Source organism: Arvicanthis niloticus, unplaced genomic scaffold (assembly GCF_011762505.2).
Source record: "Arvicanthis niloticus isolate mArvNil1 unplaced genomic scaffold, mArvNil1.pat.X pat_scaffold_331_arrow_ctg1, whole genome shotgun sequence".
NCBI classification, from domain to species: domain Eukaryota; kingdom Metazoa; phylum Chordata; class Mammalia; order Rodentia; family Muridae; genus Arvicanthis; species Arvicanthis niloticus.
In genome coordinates this window covers 51,406-76,843 of record NW_023045985.1, presented here as the reverse complement: position 1 = coordinate 76,843, position 25,438 = coordinate 51,406, and the positions used below count along the sequence as shown (strand labels likewise).

The window sequence follows — 25,438 nt, the reverse complement described above, 5'->3', positions numbered from 1 at the left end:
AGGAGGAGAAGAGAAAAAAAAAAGATATATTTTGTTTATTCTTGGCTCACATCTGCTTCCAACTCCCCCTCTCACTCACCTCATCTCCAGCATCTTTCTCGAGCCTAAGCTGGCTTAAACTGGTTATGTAGCTGTGGCTGGCCTTGAACTCCCAGCCTTCTTCAGTTTTATTTTGTAAATTGTTTTAAGGGATTGGCTGGTCATTGTCCTGGTGCGGCAGCAGCTTTTGACTGGTACCCAGACTTTATGCCTATAGTAAAGGGACCACCATGGGATAAATACGGTGTAGTGGGAAGGCAGTTTCTGTCTGGGCGGAAAAGGAAAGGTACTAGTTTGGTCATCCTGTGCTTTGGCAATTAAGTTCCAGTTCAAAGGAAGGAAAAGATAAACATTTTCTTGCTGATGCTTTTGAAGAGCAGACAGATGCCCTGTGGTCATGCTTCCTCTTTCTCTTTCTCCTGTCTGCTTTGAAGTTAGGCAGGTGGCAGTTCATTCTGGCTGTCACCACTACTCAAGCCTGCTTCAGCCCTCTCTGCCTCCAACACTTCATAAAACTCCAACACTTCATAAAACTTTGATTTTATTGGTTTCCTTAAAACATCGACTTTATTACATTTTCTGTTATACTGTGGTGGGGATTGAGCTCAGAGCCTGAGACAGGCACTGTCCCACTGAGCTCCAGCCCAGACACTTTGATCACGTTTAGAATCTTTCAGCGCTGTGCAAACTTCCCAGCAAGTCACAACAACTACCTTCTCATTTATCCTGCCTCTCCCTCCCCTTTTGTATTAAGTATTGAAGGCAAATTTCAAACTGCATGCCATTTCAGCCCTACATAAATCAGTAGACGTCTGGCTGCAAAAATAGTACTTTCTTCCTTTTCTTGTTTAAAAACTTCCTGTTATGTGTATATAAAGTGTCCCCTCTGTGTGTGTGTGTGTGTGTGTGTGTGTGTGTGTGTGTGTGTGTGTGTGCGCGAGAGAGAGAGAGACAACTTTGGGGAGTCGATGCTTTTATACAGAGCCTTCCTAACAGCCCTGTGTTATCTTTAAGTTTTTCTATCTCTTCTCTTCTTAGAGAATAATTGTACAAAATGGAAAGGGAAAACATTTAAATGGTTGGCTAGGCTACTTCTTGATAGCAGAGATAGTTATATGTATAGTGGGTCGTTATGTGGGTCCTATGCTTGTTACCCCAAGGCTGACTTTTCTGGATGCTCAAAATCAACCTACAAAGGTAAGGTTAAAGAGTAAAATTAAGTAACAGGGATCTTGGGTGATGGGGGACTAGGATGTTGACCCCCTTTAAAGGGTTAGTAATTATTACTCTAGACCTGTGAGGATGAATATATATATATATATATATATATATATATATATATATATATATGTATGTGTGTGTGTGTATACACACACATATATATGTACACACACATATATATATACATATATAATCATGTGATTGACATAGCTTCTAGTTTTCTGATAAAAAATATAAATTTTGTTTTTCATTAAAACCTTTGAAAGCAGGCAATAATTCAAATGTTAAATCAAAGCATGATTTACTATATGCCTTTGTACAATACGCCTCTCTTCAGTATAATTTTCAGTTTTATACTTACAGCTTCTCAAGAGCCCAGATAATTTAGCAATCACCCCAAACTTGTCCACCAAACTGATACATTGTGTTGGCCTCCCTGGCTGCTTCAGCCTTCCAAACACTTGGATTCCAAACCTCCACTGTTTTGTCTCCTCCTATCTACCCTGTGTGGCTTTGTGAGGCCGGAGCTGTTTCCCTCTAGCTTCCCATTCTCAGTACTACTCAAACTCTTGCCTACTGTAGGTTCCCAACAGTATCCAGCTAGGATGTCCATCTTTTCCTAATGCCTGTTCTTTATTTGTTTTTGTGTTTTGAGACAGAGTCATAATTTATAGCCCACACTAGCTTTGAACTCACCGTAGAGCTCAAGTTGGCCTTGAATTCATGGCCCTGAAGCTTCAGCTCCCCAAGTGCTAGATTAATGGTATGTGTTACCATACCTGGTTAACCATACGGTTTCATTAACTCCATACTCAGAAAGTTCTGTAGCTCTCTGTTACCCACCAGCTTACCTTCCTAGACATCAAGGTTCAATAGTAGTTGTTTTCTTCTTCTTCTTCTTCTTCTTCTTCTTCTTCTTCTTCTTCTTCTTCTTCTTCTTCTTCTTCTTCTTCTTCTTCTTCTTCTTCTTCCTCTTCCTCCTCCTCCTCCTCCTCCTCCTCCTCCTCCTCCTCCTCTTCCTCTTCCTCTTCCTCTTCCTCTTCCTCTTCCTCTTCTTCTTCCAAATGCAGTCTATTCATCTTGCAGTTAGCTTGGTTCAAGAGCCCTTAGTTACATGCATTTGGTTACATCAGCCAGTGCAATCTGTTGGTTAATTGATGAAGGGGAGGGAGTGGATGGAAGGGAAGGGCGGGGCGGGGCAGAGCAGGGCAGGGCAGGGCAGGGCCTAGAATCAATCCCCATATTGCCTTTATACAACGCTGGAAGACCAGAGCAGGTGGAGTTCATCATGGCTGTCAATTTTTCACTGATTTGAAGATGAGTTTTGCTTTTTAAATCAGAGCATGGTGCCTGTCATCTTGGGTGACCCTGACTCTTAGTTCCACTCAGCAGGAGGCAGAAAAGAAAATCCTGGATCATCATTAGGCACCTGGCAAAACCCATTTGTCAGGAAACTTGACTAATATTTTTCTTAATATGCATAACATTAGTGAAGCACCTCATTTATCCTACAAATGTGCTATAAAATATGAGTTCAGGTCACCTGTAATCTTGTGCCCTAGAAAACATGTGTTTTCACTTCACTTTTCAAAACTTTACTATTCAAAATCATCTTAAGGTAACTTCTTGTTTTAGAAGTTATTTATAAAATTTGTGGAAATGTATTGCCTTTCTCCTACATGCTTTTTCAACATTGTATTTAGGAGCACATGTCACCTAGAATAGATATAGCACATGTCACCTAGAATAGATATAGCACATGTCACCTAGAATTACAGTTATCAAATGAAGGACTCAAGTTCCCTGAAGCAGCCCTTGCTGGTTTTATATGATTCCACAGTAGTTATGACCATGACTACCATGTCTAGAACACTACACACAGTAAAATATTGATGTTTTCTGATTGCCTGAGTCTGTGAGAAATCTTTGGATCCATAACAGTCACAGTATTTGGGATATAAATGTGGAATAGTTGTTCAGCTAAGAGACTTGGACCTAAACAAAGTCCTGTCTGTATTAATATAAATTCTATCAGGAACATCTTTCACTCACCAGCATCACTCTGAAGTTATAAATTATTATTCATTGGCTTTAGAGTGGCTTGACAAATGTGTGGTAAAAGGCCAGGGTCTTTTGAGCAGGGTAGACAACCAGGAAAACAAATTTTATGTTTTTTTAAGGTCTTCATCTAATTCAGAGCATGAAACCCCCTGAGTTCATTAGGTGAAACCCGGGACCAAAAATGGGACATCTTGGAATGAGATACAGTGCATGATTCATGCACAGGCTTTGTTGTTTAGCCCTTCCTTTTCTCAGGAAAACGAAAACAAAACAACAACAACAACAACAAAAAACAAAGTGAAGAAGTCTCAAGTTGAAGAGTGTAGAAGAGTCCTGCTCTTGGTAGGAGCCAATTACATCTTGTGTTCTTTCTTCTTTACCAGGTGATGGCTGTGGGCACATAGTGACCTCTCAGGACAGTGGCACAATAACATCTAAGAATTATCCAGGAACTTACCCCAATCATACTGTGTGCGAAAAGATCATCACAGTCCCGAAGGGGAAAAGACTGATTCTGAGATTGGGAGATTTGAACATTGAGTCCAAGACCTGCACTTCCGACTATCTCCTCTTCAGCAGTGCAACAGATCAGTATGGTAAGGAAGGGGTGTTGGGATCTGTAAACATGTAAGATCTGAATGAGAGAAAGTGAGATGGGAGAAAGGCAGGCAGTGTGTTGGGTTAGGAGCATAGCCTGGGGATCTGTAAGAGAACCTTGATTTGTGTAAACTCTCAGGGTAACTTGCATGCAGGCTAACATAGATGCACTTGCTTGGAAAGCTGAAACAGTAAAGGAGATATTATATGTCTGCCCCATGTGTCTCAGGAGATTCATTTAAATTTCTCTCTTGCAGGAAACTGAATCAGAAATGTGATGTTTGACTAAAACATACACATTCCTTTACTTGGCCAGTACTTAACTTGTAGCAACTGTGGTTTAGACATTCTGTGAAGCTGAGTTATATTCTGTGAACAAACAATTCCTGTCATGGAGATTACTCCTGGGGAAAAGACACATTTATAATGTGACAGGTAGTGAGAACAAAAAGGAAGGAATCCTATAGCAGGAGGAACCTGTTTTATGATAATATCAATGGGGTAGTCAGGTGGGTCCTTCCAGTATGGAAACATCTGAGCAGAGACACAGAGGAAGTTAGGGAAGAACGCTCACCTAAGACTTAAGTCAGTTTTCAGGAGAAGGGACAACTGCATAAAGGGAATTTTCCTAAATAACCTTTGAAAATCAGTTTCTTGTGCTATAGTACTCTGGTTATGCCTGAGATAATCATCTTTGGTGGTTAATATTGATGGTCAACTTTTACAGAATATGGAATCAATATGGTGACAAATTTTCTGGGCATGAAAATTCCTTGAGGTGGGAAAATTTACCAAACTACACACTGAATTTTTTTTTTTTTTTTAAAGTGTGAGCATTTATCACTGTCTGATTCCAGACTGTGGATGCAATGTGACCAGCTGCCTGCAACTAGACTTAGCTTGAACTGTGAGGAAAAAGGAACCCTTTCTCCTTTAAGTTGCTTCTGTCAGCAATCACGGCAACAGCAAAGTATCTAATCCACCATCATGGTGGCCTTTTGATCCTAAGCCCCAGAAGACACCTTGCAGTTAGATAATTGGAAACCAAAGAAAAAATCTTGAACAAATCTTTTCATCTATATGTTTAGATTCTTTGGGTTTTTTGTTGTTGTTGTTTTGTTTTTTGTTTTTTGTTTTTGTTTTTGTTTTGTTTTGTTTTGTTTTGTTTGGAAGCAGAATCTCCTGTAGTCCAGGCTGGTCTTTAATTTATTATAGCCAAGGATAATCCATCCATTTCATTGGCTATGGAGCACTGGGGTGATAGGCATGAACCACCATCCCTGAGTTATTTGGTACTAGGGATCATGCATGCTGGATAAGCACTCTGCCAACTGAACTACATCTCCAACCCTAGGTTTTTTGAATTTTTAAAGATGTGGGTTCTTTACTGAGAAATGGGTACTGAATTCTGGTTTGGCATAGTGATAAAAGATAATTATTACTCTTTAAAGTTTATTTTTCTTTATAAAGTTGTATTTGTCTTTTACAAACAGGATTTGTGTTCATTAAAATGGGCATATTCAATGTGTTGGGTATAAGTGGCCCTGACTCATTTTCTACGATGCACACATGAATCCTTGGGTAACTCTTATTAATTTCCTATTCGACAGATAAATGAATTCACACTGAGATTTGGTAGCATGATAGGGACTACATGCCTAGATTATTAAGGACTGAGGGAAGAATTTGTTTCTATATTTTTGTGGCTGAAAGACACAGATATCTGTTGCTCTTCCCTCTGTCATTCAAACAAAAGCCAGTGAATGGGAGATGGGGGATGGGGGATAAAGCAGCACAGGTCTGTAATCTAGCACTTGGGAGGTGGAGGCAATAGGGTCAGGCCATCCTTCAGTACATACTCAATTCAAGGCTGCCTTGTGCTGCATGAGCCCTGGCTTCTGAGCTGGACCACCCCATTAGCATGCTGTGCAGCGATTTTTCTCAAACACAAGGGATAAGTAGTAATTTAGTTAGCGATGTTAAGACAACATGTTTAGCAATGTTCAGTGTTCTTCTTTTGTGGCTGCTTTAAAGATTTTCTTTGACGGAAACCACTAGCCCGGCATATGCTTTAACTGAGTTAAAATAGACCCCGGGTCAGTTTGAACTTCCACTGGGAATGCAGAAAGAGAAGGCAGAAACACTTTGTCCTCCTGTAACCTGAGCCTTGGCAGGGGCCAGTTCTGTGTCCAGTTGCTCCATCCCTGGGAAGGTTTGGGGCTTCAGCAGCTGTGTGGCCACAGGGTCCCAGAGACCTGTAGCTATGTTAGAGAATGGCCACAGAAGTGCATTCAGTAGGGACCACAAGTTCTGGAATGACTCCTGCAGTTCTGAAAGATGTCACCTCTAGCAGTTTCGTATGTGACTGAAACAGCTGGGTTCTTTGAGTTCAAACAGTTCAGTACTTTTCATTAACCAACTAATTGTTAAAAACCCACTGGTAATGGATATTATGACTTAGAGTTGTTGGTATTTTGAAATGTAGGGTTAATGTTTTGAAAAAGAGTAACATTTTCTGGCATGAGTATTGGCCAGCTATGCCAAGAGTCCACATTCTTGGGATGTGCTCATGTTAGCTATTGTGAATGTGCTTAAGCTGGACAGGTTTCATTAGTGGCCAGTTAACTTTTGATGGTTCATTGCTTGAATCATACTTTGGGCATTTTTAACATTTTTGAGGAGGTTGGGGAGGTGGCTTGGTAGTTAAAGTAATTGCTGCACAAGCAGTTTATAGGCCTGACATTGGATACCCAGAACCCATGTAAAAGGCAGGCATGGAGGCAAGTGCCTGTAACCCCAGTATGGTGGAGACAGTGGTCCTGGAACTTGATGGTCACTCAGTATAACTCAATGAACTTCAGGTTCAGGCTCTGTCTCAAAGGAAGGTGTAAGAAAAGGAAAGACATCTCAACATCAACCTCTGGCTTCTTTAAACTCTCTTACACTCAGGAATGCAACACACACAAACAGTGGGGGGGGCCACCATGTTCTTTGCAACAAGATGAGCTCTCAATAAATATGAATACCACCTCCTCCATCCATTTTATAGGAATTTTACAAATACACACTGGAGATGGTTGCTGTAAAAAGGCCTATGCAGACAAGATGGGGTGGTGCTTGTTGTGTGTTATGACTATGGCTGATCCTCCAGTTCATTCGTCAGTTAGAAGATATTTGTCTTCATTTGGGTTTCTATTGCTGTGATAAAACACCATGGCCAAAAAGCAAACTTGGGAAGGACAAGGTTTATTTGTGCTTATAACTCTTAGATCACATTTCCTCACTCAGGGAAGTCAGAGCAGGAACTCAAGGCAAGAGTTGAAGCAGAAAGGCCGGGAAGGAATGCTTGTTCTGCACAACTTGCTCAGACTGCTATTTTATATAGCCCAGGACCACACAGCCAGAGGTGGTACCACCCACAGTAGGCTGGGCCCCTACATCAATCATTAATGAAGGAAAATCCCCATAGACTTCCTTACACACCAGTTTTATGGAGGCATTTTCTCAGTTGTGGTTCTTCTCAAATGATTATAGCTTCTGTCAGTGTTTTAGTTGGGTTTCATTGCTGTGAATGGACACCATGTCCAAGGCAGCTCTTATGAAGGACAACATTTAATTGGGGCTAGCTTACGAGTTCTGAGGTTCAATCCATTATCATGGCTGGAAGCACAGCAGTGTCTGGGCAGGCATGATGCTGAAGGAGCTGAGAATTCTACATCTTCATCCAGGAACAAACTTTCGCCCATGCAGCTAGGAGGAGAGTCACTTTCCCACTGGGTGGAGCTTCAAAGCACAGTGATGCACTTCCTCCAACAAGACCACCAATCCTAATAGTGCCATTTCACGTGGGCGGAGCATATTCAAACCACCACAGTCAAGTTGGCAAAACAAAACAAAAAACTAACCAGAACAACTGTCCCCCTTTCACCCTGACACACAAACACATCACTGTTTGGTTATAACCTTTCTCTTCCCATTTGTTCCTAATAATATAAAGCATTCCAATGTTTAAAAGTCCCACAGTCTTTAAAAATATAAATACTTTAAAAGTTGACTCTTTAAAAAAAATATTCAAAGTCTCTTTAAAAGTTCAAAGTCTCTCTAAAATATCCAAAGTCTGGTGCAGGAAAGAAGTCTCAGTTAAGAGCACTGATTGTTCTTCCAGATGACATGGGTTGAATTCCCAGAAGCCACAGAGCGGTTCACAACCATCTGTAATTCTAGTTCCAGGAGATCTGACTCCTTTTTTTTGGCCTCTTCAGGCCCCACCAGGTGTGTACATGGTACACAAATATACACTTTTTCTTCCACCCTTTCAATCCTTTAACACTAGGTAAGAGAAATAAAAATGATAAAAAAAAAAAAAAAAAAAGAAAGAAAGAAAGAAAGAAAGAAAGAAAGAAAGAAAGAAAGAAAGAAAGAAAGAAAGAAAGAAAAGAGATTCCTGAATAAAGTCAGGAGTTGGAAAGGCCGGTGACATCATTTGACTGCTTCCTGCTGATGAAAGACATCAAGTTCCTTGGGGCAAGCTTGATCTCTGCCTTCAGGGTATCTTCTTGTTTCTTTGCACATGACTACTTTACAAACCTTGACCGATGTGGGATGTAAAATCATGCCAGGAAGTTTGCTAAGGTAGAGCAGGTTGAGACCCGGAGACTCGGCGGGCACACACCTGAGACTTAGGCGACTCCCTGCTCCCTGCCAGATCCTGACTTGGATCACGCACCATGATCCTCACATAAAAGAAACGTGTGCTATGGTCATATAGACCCAAAACAGAGTTCTCTGTGCTAATGAGGTACCTGGAGGCCCAGAGGGCTTAGCCAATAAGCTTCCCTTCCCAGACAGTCCTCTCTACAAAAGGTATTTAATCTCAGGTCCACCATGAGAAGTGGATAGGATACATTATGCATCCATTTTCTGCCATGAACAACCAATTAACTGTTTGGAACCATGGACTGTCTCCATCAAAATCTGCCATGGGGAGCCATGGAGAAGGCATTCAGCTACTGAGCCGATGCTTAATTCTCCCATAGAAGACCTCACTGTGCTCCCAGCCACAACTGCCACCAAGCCTGCCTCTGCCAAGCTAAGGACAATGCCAATAGGACAAGCCAGAGCTCGGCTTTCTGCACCCCTCCCCCCAACTCCCGGCTAGCCGCTGTCCCCAGCCTTCAGTCTCTAACCCCACTCTCTGCTCTTCCTTGACTCCAGCAGCACCTGGATGTCTGAGAGTCTGAGAAACCCATGGCCTCAGCTTCTTAGCAGGCCTGGGGACCCCCAAACCAACTCCAGCTTTCCCACACCTAAGACTGCACTTTCCCACCCCAAGAGCGACATCTTGGCATTTTTATATGGCCCAACACCCTCCCCAGCTGCAGCATGGAATAAGCACAGTCAAACTCCCAGAATACAGACCTCACCCAAGAGTGGGATCTTACTTAGCAGGGGAGTGGACTTGGACCCACTGACCAACAACATCTAACAACACCGCCTCACACACCACCTCTGGACCCTGTAAAAATATAATAAATATATATATATTTATATATCCTGTAAATATATATATATATATTTATATACCCTGTAAAAAGCTCTCAGAATTCCAAACAACACACAACTGCACAAACTATAGCTGTGCAAATCACACCCCTTCTAAGTCAATTCTTCTGGACAATCTGAAGCAGTCCCATATCCTACACCTGGGATTAAAATGAAAACATTCTTATTTGTATGTTCTTTAAAGAAACCAAAATTCTCTTTACATTCATATAAAACAAATAAAAACTAGGTTAAATACCCTTATTTCAAGAGTTCACAGTCACAATCAAATCAAAGCAAAACCAAATTTCAACAGTGAAAAGAGGAAAGTGCTTGGTGCTTGATGCCTGCCACGCAGTCACTGTCTTTGAAAGCCACTTCTCCTGCCCCACTCTCAGCAGCATACACAGCTTATCTCCTAGACTCCAGCTGAAACTACTCCACAGCTGGCCTTCTTTATGTTTTTCTGTTCCTATGATGAATCCCATGCTACTGGCATCTCAAATTCTGGGTCTCTCTTGCAATTGGACTGTACCTTCACTAATAGCATCTCCTGGAGTCCGGAGACTTTGGGAACTCTTATCCTGCCATCTGATGCCAAGCCTCAATTTCACTGTTCCCTCATGCCTTTAAAACCAGTACCACCTCTCTACACCTTAGACGTTAAGCTGCCAGCACAAAGTACAGTCATAGCTGCTTCTGGACCTCAGCTTCTGTGTTGTTGCCTAGAGGAAACATTACCCAAAGATTTCTTAATCCCAGCTGATTCTTCAGCACCAGCTGATCAGTTCCGATTATCCAGGCAAAGCAAAGTTTCACTTAGTGGTTGTGGTCTCTCGTTAATCACAACCAGCTCTTTCATCCCTGCCGACCAGAACCACAGATTATTAATTTAGTATCAAGCGGCCATGATAAGGATCTTCGAAGTACTTTCAAACTTACTTCTGAAACTTCACAAGCCAGGTCTCCATCGTCTACATAGTCTTGTCTCTCAATAGAAGACTCTCAATAGTCTTGTCTTCTAAGCTCATTAAGCTATGAAGACTCAATGGCTTTTCCAACCCAATGTTCTGAAGTTCTTCCATAGTCCTCCCTAAAACATGGTTGGTCTGTCGCAGCAATTAGGCTTTCTGTTGATATGATTTAAAAAAGAAAATGACCGAAAGCAGCTTAGGGAATGTAGCGGGAGGTATTAGAAAAGAAGCATGTGGCTGGCTCCCAGCTTAGCTGTCACGTTCCCTCACTAATGCTGGCATCACTGGGCTGCCTTACCCCAGCCGGGTGTCCTCATCTTGGCAGGCTCTCCGGCAGGGCCGGAGTCCCAGAGCTTCCCTCACAGCCATGCTGGCCCCACGCCATGATTGGCCACCCCGTGATCAACCACCACACCCATCACCTGGTAAATCAAAACTCTTAATGCTTATAACTTAACCAATGGATTTAATATGTCAATAAAAATTCAATACACAAGATGTCCACCCAATTTAGACAAGTTATCCCAATTATCCTAACTTTTGATATACATAACTACCTGAGACTACTAAAGCCAAACAGGTTCACGCCTGCCTCCATTTCACTTTCTTTGCTCTCCCTTATGTCTCCCTCTCTGCTACCCTTAGCTCCGCCTCCCTTTCCCCTGTCCAATCACAGTCCTCCCCCTGTAAATAGATTGGACAGGGAAATTTCTGCCACAGAGGAGAAAAGGGTTTATTTCAGCTTACAACTCTCAGGTCACACTCCGTCACTCGTGTCAGGGCAGGAACCCACGGCAGGAACTGGCTTGCTCAGCCTAATTTTTTTATACTCAACAGGACCATCTGGCCATGGGTGTCACCATTGAAAATGAACTGGGTTGGTCCTTACACATCAACTACTAATTAAGGAAATGTCCTCACAGAATTTTCTACAAGTCAGTTTTTGTTGTAGTTGTTTTCGAGATTGTGTTTCTCTGTGTAGCCTTGACTGTCCTGGAACTTGCTTTGTAGACCATGCTGGCCTTGAACTCAGAGGTCCTCCTGTCTTTGCCTCTCAAGTGCTGGGATTAAAGCATGTAACACCACTGCCAGGCTTCTACAAGTCAGTTTTATGTTGACATTTTTTTCTATCTGAGAAATGATTCCCGCTTCTTAGATAACTGTGGCTGTGTCAAATTGACAAACTACCAAACTATCACAGTACTGTGTGTGTGTGTCGCTGTGTTAAGAGAATGACCCTTTCAAATGCCTTTGAAATAGTAAAAACTGCAACAGTTAAGACAAAATGTACTTAATCCCAGCACTCAGAAGCAGGGACAAGGCAGAGCTCTGTAAATTTGATCTGTGAGTTGAGAGACCACAACCACTAAAGTGGTTTGCTTTGCTGGATGGACCGATACTGTGCTGAAGAATCAGCTGGAATCAAAAAATCAAGACAGCCTGGTCTTCATGCCAGTTAAAGCCAGACTTACATAGTGACACTGTCTGAAGAGGAAGGAAGGAAGAATGATGGATAATGTTCTCTTTCTCATCTGGACTGGGGAGCATTTAGCTGCTGCGGCTCCTTGGTCTCCTATAATCAAGAATAGTTCCTCGGCCTGTGTTTGTCTTTTGTGCAGTTTGACTAGTGCTACCCAGTTATTTTGTACAGTGCCTGTGAGTTTAGGTTGCTTTGATGTCCCTTGTGATTAAATTCAGATACTGCATTTTTAACCATCTGTCTTGAGACAGAGTCTCACTCTAACTTAAGCTAGCCTGGAATTAACTGTGTAGCCCTAGCTGGTTTTGAACTTGCAGCAATCCTACTGCCTCAGTCTCTCAAGTTCTTTAATTACATTCAACAGCCACCATACCTGGCATGGTACTCTTTGGCTTGGTGACTTGTGCATGCTCTTTTTTTGGTTTTTCGAGACAGGGTTTTTCTGTGCAGCCCTGGCTGTCCTGGAACTAACTCTGTAGACCAGGGTGGCCTCAAACTCAGAAATCCGCCTGCCTCTGCCTCCCAAGTGCTGGGATAAAAGGCGTGCGCCACCACTGCCCGGCTTGTGCATGCTCTTAATCCTAGGACTTGAAATAGAGGCAGGCGACTTAGAGTTCAAGGTCATCCTCAGCTAGCTACAAAGGAAGATTGAGGCCATTCTGGACTACAAAACCATGCCTCAAAAAGCAAGTAAATGGAAAAATTAAATCAATAGATTGTAATCATTAGAAGACATCTTTATAGCATTTTTCAACATTTGGGTCTGTGAGCGGCATGTGTTTCAGACATGTGATTTATGATGTCAGCATCACCTTTCTTTGCCTCCCCTTTCAATGTCTTTTCCAATTGGGACTTTTTTTTTTCCTACTCAAAACTGTACCAATTCTGGGGCGTTTCACACAAAGTTTCTTTCAATAACCAGTATGTGTTGTTATTCAAATAGAACTGTGGAGATGGAAGGGGAAGAAGGTTTTTAAGAAGAAGGCTTTAGAAAAACAGCTCATCCTATATTTATTTATGCTTATGAAACAGTAGAGACTCAATTCAGATAGCAGAGCCAGTTCTGGGAATGAATACATTTACCTTGAAACATACAGGTGGAGTGAGCAACCCAATCAAAATCTGTATCCCGAATTCTGCACTTCAGGAACTTCTTGTTCCCCGATATGACACAGAGGGATGGAGTAGGAGGGAATGAGGAGGTGATGGCTCAGCAGGTACACTGTGGCCGCAGAGCCACAGGTCTGATCCCCAAATGGAAATGGAAATGCCAGGTTTAATGTATTGCAGCCCATACACAGGAGGCAGGGTTGGGGAATCCCTAGGAGCAGATTGGCTACCTAAACTCTCTGAATCCATCAGGTCTGGGTTCAGGTGAGAGATGAGCTCACCATATATGGTAGAGAGCCATCAAGGGGTGAGAATGTACTTGTACACATGCGTACCCATACACATATAGGTAAACAAAAGATTCTAAAATGTTTTGGATTTCAGAGCTCTTTAGCTTCTGGGTTTGCCATTAGGAATGCTAAGCTGGTAAACCCCATACAAATACTAGGATGCAGATGCCTTAGACTCAGACACTTGGTCCCAAGCACTTAAGGGAGAATCAACCTGTACTTCTTGAAAAACTAATTGACTCTCCTCTTTCCTTGCCAACTTTCACTGTTTTCTAGGCCATTTAAATAGTGTTAAATATTGTCATAATTTTTTTTATCTTAAAAATTGTTGTGTTTTGTGTAGGGCATGGTGGCACACACCTTTAATGGCAACACTTGGGAGGCAGAGGCAAGTAGATCTCTGAGTTCCAGGACAGCCTGGGCTACACAGAAACCCTGTCTCAAAACCTGAAAATCAATCAATCAGTCTATCAACCAATCATTGTGTCGTAGCATCTGCAGAAACATGGTAGTGTGGAATTCAGGCTTTTACTCGCCAGTCTTCTAGATAGCCTTACCTCTAAACCCCACCCCTATCTCTAGGCCTATGTTTGTTCCTCTAACTGCATCCGGTTAGATTTCTGAGGCAGTGTAAAGAGACAAGACAAGGCTGAAAAAGATACAAGAGTCTGACCCTGAACAGACAAGACTGTGATTACTAGAAGACACAGGAAGGGGCAGCAAGGGAAGGGGAGGGGGTGTCCTTCCTGAAATTGCTTGCCAAGGCAAGACTCTCCTGTGACCAGCCAGGTCATTCTCAAACTCAGGAGTCGCATTTCATAACCAAGATACTCTAACACTCGTACAGCTTTGTATGTGTTGATATCTCTTCCCCTGGCTCTCCTGTTCCTTCACAAACTCACGCAGCACACACACACACTCTTTCTCTCTCTCTCTCACCTTTCATATATCAGGTTCCTAGTCAGAGATCACCTGTTCTAGAAAGATCTCTGCCGTCCGGCAGCTCCAGTTCCTCCGTGCTGTAGCAGAACTCCTATTTCAGCCTTGGACAATTGTTTCACCTTTACTCATCCCCCTTATCCTTGAGTGTTACTATAGCCCTGCCATTTCAGATGCTCAAACAGTGTCAAATGTAGTTTTATTTCTCAGCAGATATCTAAAGCTGACTTCTTACGGAAGAGAAACGTGAATGTCACTGCATTCACACCAAAGGAGGAATCACATCGGGACTTTACTGTCTGCAGATATCTTCATTTAAGGGAAGCTTGTAATAGGTTTTTCCACCAACGTAATAGGTCAATTCAAGCCAAATTAAAAATATAAAAGCAGGATTATTCGGGAACAGTTCGACAGTCTCAGAGGACGAGGCCAGAGGAGTCTCCTTGAAGATAGAGAGACAGAGATGGATGGACGGAGGGGGAGAGACAGAGAGAACTCAAATTTTGAGATATTAAATAGGCACCTCAGCAGCGTATCTCTGTTTGAAACTTAACAGCTTGGCTTTCCGTTTAAGTGTGGAAATCTATGAAACAGGATTGGAGATACATGTGACCCAACACTTATCTGTGTGTACAGGACTTAGAACCTGCTTGTTCCCGATTCTCTCCTCTGAGTAAGTCTATTACATGGATTCTGTTACTAGCCACTGTGCATAAGGAAGCTCAAGGAGGCCAAGGAACTTGCTTAACGTTCACCTGGCACTTAGGATTCAAGTGAACATTTGACTCCAGAAGTGGGCTTTTCCTTAAGCACCACACCATCCCAGTGCAGTGTGACAAAGGTCATCTGAGCTCTTGCCTTGTGGGTTACACCCCAAGCTTGTGACTCATGTGTGTCTCTTGCTGGAGGAAACAGGCACTTCAACGGGACTCTCCACATTCAAGCATCCTGGGACCAAACAGAGGTTGCTTGAGAAATGAGTCACAGAGCTTGCCAGTAGGATTCCTCTGAGAAAGAAGCCAGGGTGGTCTGTGGTGGAAGTAAACAGTCAGTTGGAGGATTCCTGTTTTGCTCTGTGTTTTGAGCCATCGGAAATCAGGACTCCATTTCCTGTATCTCCACCCCCAACATATATTTTTAACCATTGTCAATAACTTACAAGTACTTTTACACTAACTGTTAATGTTTATACCACACTAAAAACAAGATAAATGGAAAAGGTAGCAGCTATGGGGGTTTTTTTTTTTGGTTTGTTTGTTTGTTGTTGTTGTTGTTATTGTTTTTCACATCAGATTTCTTCTAAGTTTCCTGGATGGTAGGTATTTAGCACACTGCAGTAGCATCTTGTCATTATGATTCTTAGGTTTTGTTTTTAATTCTAAAGAGAGAAAACAAAAACTCAGAAGCTTTTACAAGTAGTAAAATATTTGTTTTACAAATAGTTCTCCTCTCAGACCCAAGGGAGTAAATAGTAAAATTCTTAAGCTTTTGGAAGTTAAAACCACAGAACCTTGAAAGGAATTTTCAGCATATGAAAGGCTGGATTTGCCTAAATGTCTCCCTATGGTATTCATTAACATAACCGTAGCCTCCAGGAAGGAAAAGCTACTTCCCTGGAAACACTGATTCAATTGCCATTCAATTGGATGGCTTGGTAGGGCGCTGTGCTGACCTGGGTGGCAAGTCTTCACTTTGTGTCCCTGAACCCCAAGGAAAGCTGTGCCTTTGTCTAGGAATCTCTTTGGCTCCATTTGTTATGTGTTAACTGATTTTTGTCTGAGAACCAGAGACCAAAATTTCACCAGGGGCACCGCTTATATTGTTCCGTGACTATGGTTTTAATGGCACAACCCTGGACTGTCTCTTTTTTCATGCTAATTCTCCTTTTTCAAAGAAAATGGCTCTGAAAATTCTATAATTTTGTACAATGACCTTGCTGCAATTAAGGAGCCTGGGCAAACCCTACCATTTCATTGCATTGAAAACCAAGATGAGGAATGGGCAGAAATCTTAAGTGCAGCCTCAGTATCTCTGGTGATTGTCATTGTCTCATCAGCATGCCCTTTTAGCACAAAGCTGGACCATGCTGGGTACCACTTTCTTGACAGCTGACAGTGTGCCAAGTGGCTAGCCCTGCTAGTGTCGTTCCCAAGGCAGGCCACTGAGCCCCACCTGGCATGTTCTTATCTGTCCTGAAAATTATATATGTAGTTCAGAAGTGGCTTTGTGTGGCTAATGTGGGGTTTGGAGAGGCATTTCTCTTGTTCCTTTTAATTTGTGACAAGTCTCAAAGGGGGGGAGGGTAAGGAAGGGGCTGCTTTCTTAATGTTGTTCAGGGGACCCTTTCACCCAAAAGATAGCTAGCAACTTAGTCATTTAACTCCAAAATCAAAACACATACCCACCAGAAACAACCTGGGATTGTTTGTAGTTCTGCACTCATTGCCTTGCAATGCAAGGGCAGAACAGTCTATGGAGAAGAGACATGAACTGCTGCCCAGATGGCCAAAGCACGGATTCCAGGTTGGCCTGCAGCAGGCAGTTGATAGCACAGCTTTGTTTTATTCATGCGCAGAAATAAAGGGTTTTCTTTCCAGCTGCGGATGTAGCAGACGGGGGATGCACTAAAGATAGGAAGCTCCTGCTGTGCTGGTCTGTGAGGACTTGGTTTCAAATCTGCTGACAGATGCTACAATGTTGTACTTTTTAGTATCACTAAATAGCTCTTCCCTTGATTCAGGGCTGCCAATTACTTACGGGAAGTAAAAATGATTTCTTCCCTGTTTTTTTCTGCCAACCTAATTAATCTCCAGTCACTTGGAGATTTGTGATTGAATTGTAAGCTGGAACTTGACACACAGATAAGAGTAGAGGTTACAGGGCTGGGAAGGTGTTTTGGTTGTTAAAATGCTTGCTTAGCATCCCTGGACTGGGTCTGGACAAGCGCACTTGTAACATCAGTACTTGCACTGGGGATGTGGAGGCAGGAAGTTTTACAGCTTCCTTAGCTACAGAATAAGTTGTAGGCCAGACTGCCCTACATGAGACCTAGACTCAGAAGGAAAAAGAGAGAGGGAGGAAGAAGGGAGGAAGCAGGCAGTAACAAAGAAAGACTTAGATGCTGGGTTTCATGCACAACACTGCTGGCCAAGAACCAGACCTCCTTAGAAAGTGTGTGCCCGAATTCTAAATTAGAATTTAGAATTAGAAATTAGAAATTTCTAATTAGAAATTAGAAATTAGAAATGTGGGGCTCAGCCTGACTTTGAAATGGAAACAACTTTGCCAGTCAAAGAACACTGCCTGAGACAGAGTAAAACCAGCACAGTCAAAATTATGTGGTATAATAAGATGGTCAAAATTAAGAGCTCTTGAGCTCTCATTTGAGTTGACAGTAAAAATTTTACTTTTTCAAATGCTTAAGTATAGGAGAACCTCCTCTCAAAAATCAAGTGGAAACTACTCAGTGAAGATCAGGCAAACAACACTTAACAGCAGGGCCATGCTTGGATGTGAGAAACAAGACTCTTCCCTCACTCTGTAATAATGATGAATTTAAACGATGTGCAAAAGCAAAACGTTTGTTGAACTTGGCCACAGAAGGGGGCACCAGCACAGAGTCAAGTCAAAATGTCTGAGTGTTGTTTGGCAGGAGATGATGTTTTTTAAAGTCCCTGGCTGAGGGGCTGGAGAGATGGTATTAGAGTTTTTGAGGCCTAGGAACGCCATCAACATTATACCATTGAAGTGTTTATAAAAAGATAAAGAGATTATGTTCTGTGGGTGTGTGGAGAGGTATGGGGAAGGGGATGTCTCAGTGGGCCCATGGAGAGAGAGAGAGAGAGAGAGAGAGAGAGAGAGAGAGAGAGAGAGAGAGAGAGAGAGAGAAGCAGAGAAGAAGAGGAAGAAGAGAAGTAGAGGCTGGTCATGACCTCGTGGAGAGAGAGGAAGAGAAGTGGTGAGGGGACAGAGAGGCAAGAGGGTAAGAGAATAAGAGATTCAGAGAGTGAGGAGGGGGCAAGCAGCCCCTTTTATAGTGGACCAAGCCTACCTGGCGGTTGCCAGGTAACTGTGAAGTGGAGTTTAGACAGAATACTAACATTCCCCCATTTTGGTCTAATTAAAAAAGAAAAATTAGAAAGAGGTGACAGTGAAGCAGGAATAGGGTTGTTGTGATATCTGGCTACTTCCTGCTGGCATTGGGGGCGACGTGTCCCTAGGGGGAACCTAGAAGAATGGGTATGGGGGATGTTTGTCCGGTCGTAGGAGAGTTGGCTGTTTCCTGCTGTTCAAGGTCTATGGAGCCCATATGAGAATAGGTCAGAAGGAACAGGTCCAGTAGAAGCATCTGTGTGTGTGTGACAGGAGATGGAGCATCTAGAGGTTGCTTCTCTGGAGCTGTTCTGGATATGCCTAGACTTGACAAGATGTAGGGAATAAGATTAAGTACATTTGGGGGAAAGAAAATTTTTCTAAGATGTACACTTGAAATCCAGAGGGATCCCACCCTTTGGAATAGGTAGTAAGTGGGAAATTTAGGCAGGTGTACTTATCTGAATGGCATCTATTTGGTCCATGAGAGGTAGATCTGAGTGGGTTTCCTGTAGCTTGTAAGTTTACAAAAGAGATAACAGCATGAGTTAATAACACGAGCAGTCTTTAAGATGAACCTTTGTTGGATAGTATAGTGGAATGTTTTATTAGAGGTAGAGTTATACAAACTCAGATAATATTAGGACAGTGGCATAGCAAGAAGAGAAAATATGAAGCATTTAATTGATGGCAACTGAGTTTAGGTAATGAGGTAACAGATAATATCTGTGAAAGCTTAGCTGTCAATGTAGTCAGAAGTCGAAGAGTAAACAATAATCTACCAGTTATATATTATTTTAAAAAATGACAGAGTCCACTAGCCAACAGTTCCCGTGGTCTCCATTGTCTCTTGGGTGAAGTCAGTTTGGCTTCTAAGTGCAGAAGACACAGGGCTTTTTCTCTGTGGAATGGATACGCATGACATGAAAAATTACTTACCTTAGTTTAGCTAAGTCATTTGAATCAGAGCATCCAGTTTAGCCCACTGCATTTGTTAGTGACTGTATCATCGCATGCAATCCAGGCTGTATCTTCTAGGTGTCCAAGTCTTCTGAAACCATCTTGGGTCAACTGTTAGAGGCTTTGGGAATTCTGTCGGCTATAAACTTAAATATATTATTAGCAGACTTCTGACAAGATTGAGAGCCAATAAGGATTAATTGTAACTGAATAGAATTTAATAGCAGTAGTAAAAAATCTATTAAGACAGGGTAGGAAAGAGTCTTAAGTAACTTTGGCAGGTTGTGTAGGTAGAGAAAAGCACATTCTTGTATCAGCAAAGAAACATTTGGCTAGGACCAGAACAAGAAAGCTGGCAACAGTAGCATAGAATCATACTGCTGGTGGGTCGGGGCTGTGGGCTACCGGTGCTGCAGGTCAGGTCCTGCTGTGGTGGCAGGGCGGGACTTCCTACTAGCAGCTGGAAGTCACTGCCCAGTGCCTCTGGCGGCTAAAGAGTCTGTAGTGGGCAAGGAAAAGCAGGCACAAGTTCCATATCACAGCAACGTTCATGTTAGCTGTTCTTGTGGCGGAAGGCACCGCTAACACTCACTTTACAGGTCCCGGGCAGAGAGAGAGAGAGAGTCCCTCGAATGTGCGGGCAGCCAAGCCCTTTGCACAGGTGGTTACACACATGGGGAAACAAATCTCAGAGAGGGTCCCTGGCAGAATGTAAGGAGTAGACCCAGAGCAGAACTAAGGAACACAGAGGGGAAGGGAGCAAGCCAGGTCCCGGACCCGCTGCTTCAGGCGAACCAGCTGAACTAAATGGCTGCAGCTGGCCACAAATGACAGGAGGAATCAAGGTAGGGAAGGGAGCAAGCAGGGTCCTGCACCCGCTGCTTTTCAGGCAAACTGGCTGAACTAAATGGTCACAGCCGGCCTCAAATGACGGAGGAGCAGGAGAAGAGGCCTACGTTAGCAGGCGGTGGACTGACCCCTGGGGGAGACACTCTAGGAACTAGAGCTTGGAGCCAGTGCTCCTGAAAGAGAGAACAGTCTGTCCAGGCTGGGCCTGGGGTACTCAGCTGCGATCAAGAAACTGTCTCAAGGGGAGAGGGAAAGTGTCTCACCCAAGAGGAGTTCTAGAACGAGGGTCAGGGAAGAAAAGGGTTAGCTCTGAGCTCAAGAAGTCTTTCTTGAGACCATGTGGATGGTTTCTCTGATCAGTGGAGGATGGCTAAAAAAATCCTGGGGTGGGGAACAGGCAGAACACATGGAGGGATTAGAGTGAAAGTAGATGAATGCTTGGATATAGGGAATTGTTCTATTTACCAGACTGCTGTATGTATGTATGAAGACCCTTTTAAATGACTGGGCCTAGTGTGCCATTAGGTGGCCATTTTAAACCATTATCTAGAGGATACCGAGTCCAGACTTCATTGCAGAGATGTATCAATTTGGAAGACCTCAAATCAGGCGTTAATTTTAGATATCTGAGGTTTTTAAGGAGACAACCCAATGGGGTGTCTGGGGTGCAGTCGAAGACAATGTAGCACCCATTGGGTGACGGGGGGGGGTGGCTTACCAAGCTATTCATATTGGCGTCCCGATAAAAAAGTCGGTAATAAATCAGACAACAGCCTAGATAATCAGGTGTCACGAGAAAAATCTAGGGGCCTCGGCAAACTCGTGGAGATCTCAGAAAGCAGTTCAACCTGGTACCAAGATTCCTGGCAGCTGCAAGAGCTTGGGGGTTGGGGGGGAGACTGTAAACTGCTTTTGAAGGGGGAGTCACCCATTGGCCAATGTCCTAAGTAGTAGTTCAGCTAGGAGGCCAGTCATATGGACTGGGGCAGTGAAATGCCAACACCTCTCAGCCCAGGGAAGGCTGGCCAGGCCTTATTTGGGCGTCTAGGGTTCCTCCTGAGAATTGGAATCTCCTTACCAATCAATATGTTGGCGTGTGTTTGCAGGATTATGCAGTCTGGTATCAGGAAAATGGAACCTCGAGGTCTGTGTGGGCCTGTCTGGCTGCCTAACCCACGTGGCGGAGTACTACGTGGTGGGCCGCAGCCGGAGTTAGTCTGCAGCAGCGGTGGAAATTCACATGGTCGGTGATGGCAGGCAGTGGCGATGGAGTCCACCTGGCATAGAGGCGGTTGCAGCAGTGGTAGAGGCAGGCCACATGGCGTCGGTCCTGCCTGGTTATAGCAGCCAGCAGCTGCAGTAGCCTGCAGTATGAAGGTTCTTGAAGTTTTCGATTCCTGGTCCAATGCACCAGTGTTGTTATCTCAGACGTCCAAGTGCAGCAAACAGATCACTCTAGACCACACGGTTCCAAGCGGGGGAGGTTTATTCAGGAGATAGGGCAAAGGTGGGGGGAAGAAGATGGAAGAAGAAGAAGAGAGAGAAAGAAGAGAAGTAGAGGCCAGCCATGACCACGTAGAGAGAGAGGAAGAGAAGGGGGGAGGGGACAGAGAGGCAAGAGGGTAAGAGATTAAGAGTAAGAGAGTAAGAGAGAGAGGGTAAGAGAGTGAGGAAGGGGCAAGCAGCCCCTTTTATAGTGGACCAGGCCTACCTGGCGGTTGCCAGGTAACTGTGAAGGTGGAGTTTATACAGAATACTAACAACCATGAAACAGACTCCACATGCAGGAGATTTATTGGGAAGAGGGGGAGAAGGTTGCCTCTCAGCAGAACAAGGCGATGAGGGCTGACTGTGATGGCTGGAGCTTTATAAGGAGTACACAACTTGATTCATTGGTGATAGTGGAAATGTGTCGAATTCAGTGACTTTTGAGGACACTGAATCACTGAAGTCAAATGGGGGTGCACCTGGTCCTGGAATGTGACAGTTCCTAACAGATGGCTCAGCAATTACAAGTACTTACTGCTCTTACAGAATGTTGAGAACCACACTAGTCCCATGTTCGGGCGCCAAAAATGTTGGGACCCGCACTAGTCCCACATTCGAGCACCAAAAATGTTGGGGCCCTCTCCACTCTACCCTTGTCATCCACTGTATCCCGGCCCAAGCTGCCGTTTCGGTCCTAGGGTCGGGGTTCAGCAAGAGAGAGAGTGAGGACGGACTCGAAGAATGGAGACCAGACAGAGTGTGTTTCAATCCCGTTTATTCTTCAGTCTCTCTTCCTAGTTCAAGTCCCAAGTCTTGAGTTCCTAGTTCTTAGTTCCTAGTTGTACTCAATCTCTGTTACTCCAAATTATTCTCTTTTTATATGTCTCACTTCTAAGCCATGCCTTTTGGTCACGCCTTTAATCGTGCCCTTAGGTCTTGTCTCTAAATCTCATCTCTAAGTCACACTCTTAAGTTACACACCTTTAATCTCACACACCTTTAATCTCACACACCCATGAAAGTCCTGGGTATCTAAAACAAGATGTTATCAGAGTGTGCTCAGCTGTTGTAGGCTATTGTAATCCAAGTCTCATGTCAGGGTATATGGCTCAAGATGGCTGCAAAGCTGATAGCCGCTTTCTGCTAAAAGTCGGCTCCCAACAACAGAAGACCTGGGTTTGGTTCCCAGCGTGAATGTGGCTCTGATTCCTAAGCAGTCACCAGGCACACATTGTGTATAGTCATGTACATACGTACATGCAGGTTGTTTTACACATGAAATAGATATGAAGAAACAAGTCCCCAATGAAGGACAGTTTCTGCCCTCTTTCCCACAGATAGTTGCGATCTTCAAGCCCTTTTGAACAGAGCTGTCTCCCTTCCCAAATTTCTCCACCTCTTGATTCAGGATGCAAAACCTTCTCTAATGAATACTATGGGGCTTGGGACTGCCCCCTTTTCAGTCCATGGCTCAGGTCCTGAAGCAGACTGTCTACTACTTTCCAACTCAGAATTCTGAGATGGAGGTGACCTAGAGCTGAGAGGGGCATAGGGCTTCGTGCTTCTCTGTGATTCTAATGGACTTTAGGAACCCTTTAATTAAGAATGGATGTGATAATTTCTTCCACTGAGAAATCACTGAGCAGTTTTGTTTTGTGAACATTGAATGTACTTAATGAAGCCAAAATGATACAAGTCAGTCATTCAACATGGCTTCCATTTTGTTTTGTTTTCTGAGATAGGGTCTCATGCAATAACTCATTCTGGTTTACAAAGTGATTGTAGCTGAAGATAGCCTTGAACTTCTTATCCTCCTGCCTCCATCTTCCGAGTCCTGATTACAGGTTCATGTGCCACCATGCCTGGCTTCAACATGTGTTCCGCGCCCCTTTTCGAGTCCCCTTCGCCCTCGAAAGAGACACGTGAGGCAGTGTTCAGGTGGTTACTACAGCGAGGCTTTATTCTTGTATCAGCAGAATCGGAAAGACCCAAAGACCCAAAGCCCGGGAAAGGCACTGCTATATGTACCCTAGAGTGGCGTGTTCACTTCTGATTGGCTGTTCACTCATCACCCCATAATACGCCCCGGGATGGGCAGTGACTTTGGCGCACTTTTGCCTTTTGCACCTGCGCAGTTAGTTGTTTACTTGTGGGAGCACAGGATGCCCGCGCCATCTTGTAATGGCGGATGTTGTCACGCTCACTGCGGCTCCTAACAAACATGGTTTCTTTTGAGGGGTTTTGTTTTTTTAAGGAAGGAATGTCTAACTTATTTTAGCTGGGGTTTTTAGTCCATAATATGAGGGAGGCTGGGATGAAGTAGGAGAATCAGGATTCCAAGGTCATTCTTGCTTGCATAGTGAGATCAAGACCAGCTTATACTATATGAGCTCTCTCTCTCTCTCTCTCTCTCTCTCTCTCTCTCTCTCTCTCTCTCTCTCTCACACACACACACACACACACACACACACACACACACACAAAGAAGCCAGGGATATGTTTGGTGAAGGTATGGTGTGGTGTGAGGGAAGGGGGTGCCTCTGCCGGCCTATGCTGAAACGTCCCTTCCCCCTAAGGTACCAGCCACATAGGAGGAGTAGAGTATAGAATAAAGTTTATTCAGGGTGTGGGGAGGGGAGTTGAGGGGGTAGTAGAGACAGAAAGCAGAAGGTGGGGTAGGAGAGGAGTAGAGGCCGACCATGAACACATGGAGAGAGGGAAATGGGGAGAGAAGGGACAAAGGAGGAAGAGAGTAAAAGAGAAGAGAGTGAGGAGGGGCAAGCAGCCCCTTTTATACTGAGTCAGGCAGACCTAGCTGTTGCCAGGTAACTGTGGAGTGGCACCTAGAAGAAATACTAACAGTAAGTACATGGATAAGTAGCAGTCATCTACTATCAAGTGTTATACAGTGTTCATAACTATATGTATTGAGTGTGTCTATACCTTGAGCAGGAGAAGTTTATTTTATTTTTGTTGTTGTTGCTTGCTTGTTTTAAGACATGGTCTTGCCCAGGCTGGCTTGAAATTCACATGTAACTCAAGTTGGCCTCAAGCTCATGGCATTTTTCAGCCTTAGCCTCCCCGTGCTGGGATCACAGGCGTAAGCCACACTGACCAACTCAACATGGACATTTATATTTATCAGAGTCATTGCAAGTATGAATGCTTCATAATCGTGGTTTTATGAAGCCACAGCAAGAAACTTGGCCCATTACTCACCAAACTTCTAGTATATGGCACATGATTCTATCACTTGAACAGTTGTGAACTGGAGAAAAGTTTCCATAATAAAAGATACTGTCTCACCAAGCTTAGTGGTGTACACCTGTCAGCCTAGCCACTTGAGGTCTGAGGCAGGAGAATTTGACAAGGGTTAACTTAGTGAGTTCACAGCCAGTCTGAGCAAGCTAATTTCCCAGTCATAAAATAATAGTGAAAAGCACGGTGGGGAAAACCTGATAATTAAGGTCACACTCTACCAGGTCCAGATTGCTCTCTGAGCTTGGTGCAAAGTGGAGGATGCATTTCACCAGCAAGGCTTGCCCTTCTCTGACCTTGTCTGGAGAGCCTGAGCCCTCACACCCTCTACCCAGGAAGGTCAAGTAGTCCTTGGCAGACCTACAAGTTCAAGTTCAACTGCTGATAAGAATGGCTTCATATAATGTGTTTATAAAAAGATAAAGGGGGGGTTATGTTCTATAAAGGTGAAGTCAGGTATGGGGGAAGAGGGTGTGTCATTTGTGGGCCCATGCTGAGGCATCCCTTCCCCCTGAGGGACCAGCCTCTAGACGAAGGTA

General features: G+C 43.7%; 1 protein-coding gene across 1 annotated transcript in view; it reads left to right on the top strand.

Annotated features, from left to right (window-relative positions):
• LOC117701926 (discoidin, CUB and LCCL domain-containing protein 1-like) overlaps positions 1-25,438 on the top strand; it is a 72,278-nt gene that overhangs the window by 6,542 nt on the left and 40,298 nt on the right. Inside the window, exons 2-3 of the mRNA XM_076928180.1 lie at positions 1,078-1,236; positions 3,668-3,917. Of these exons, the coding sequence (XP_076784295.1) occupies positions 1,078-1,236; positions 3,668-3,917 (409 nt within the window). The remainder of the gene's footprint in view (positions 1-1,077; positions 1,237-3,667; positions 3,918-25,438) is intronic.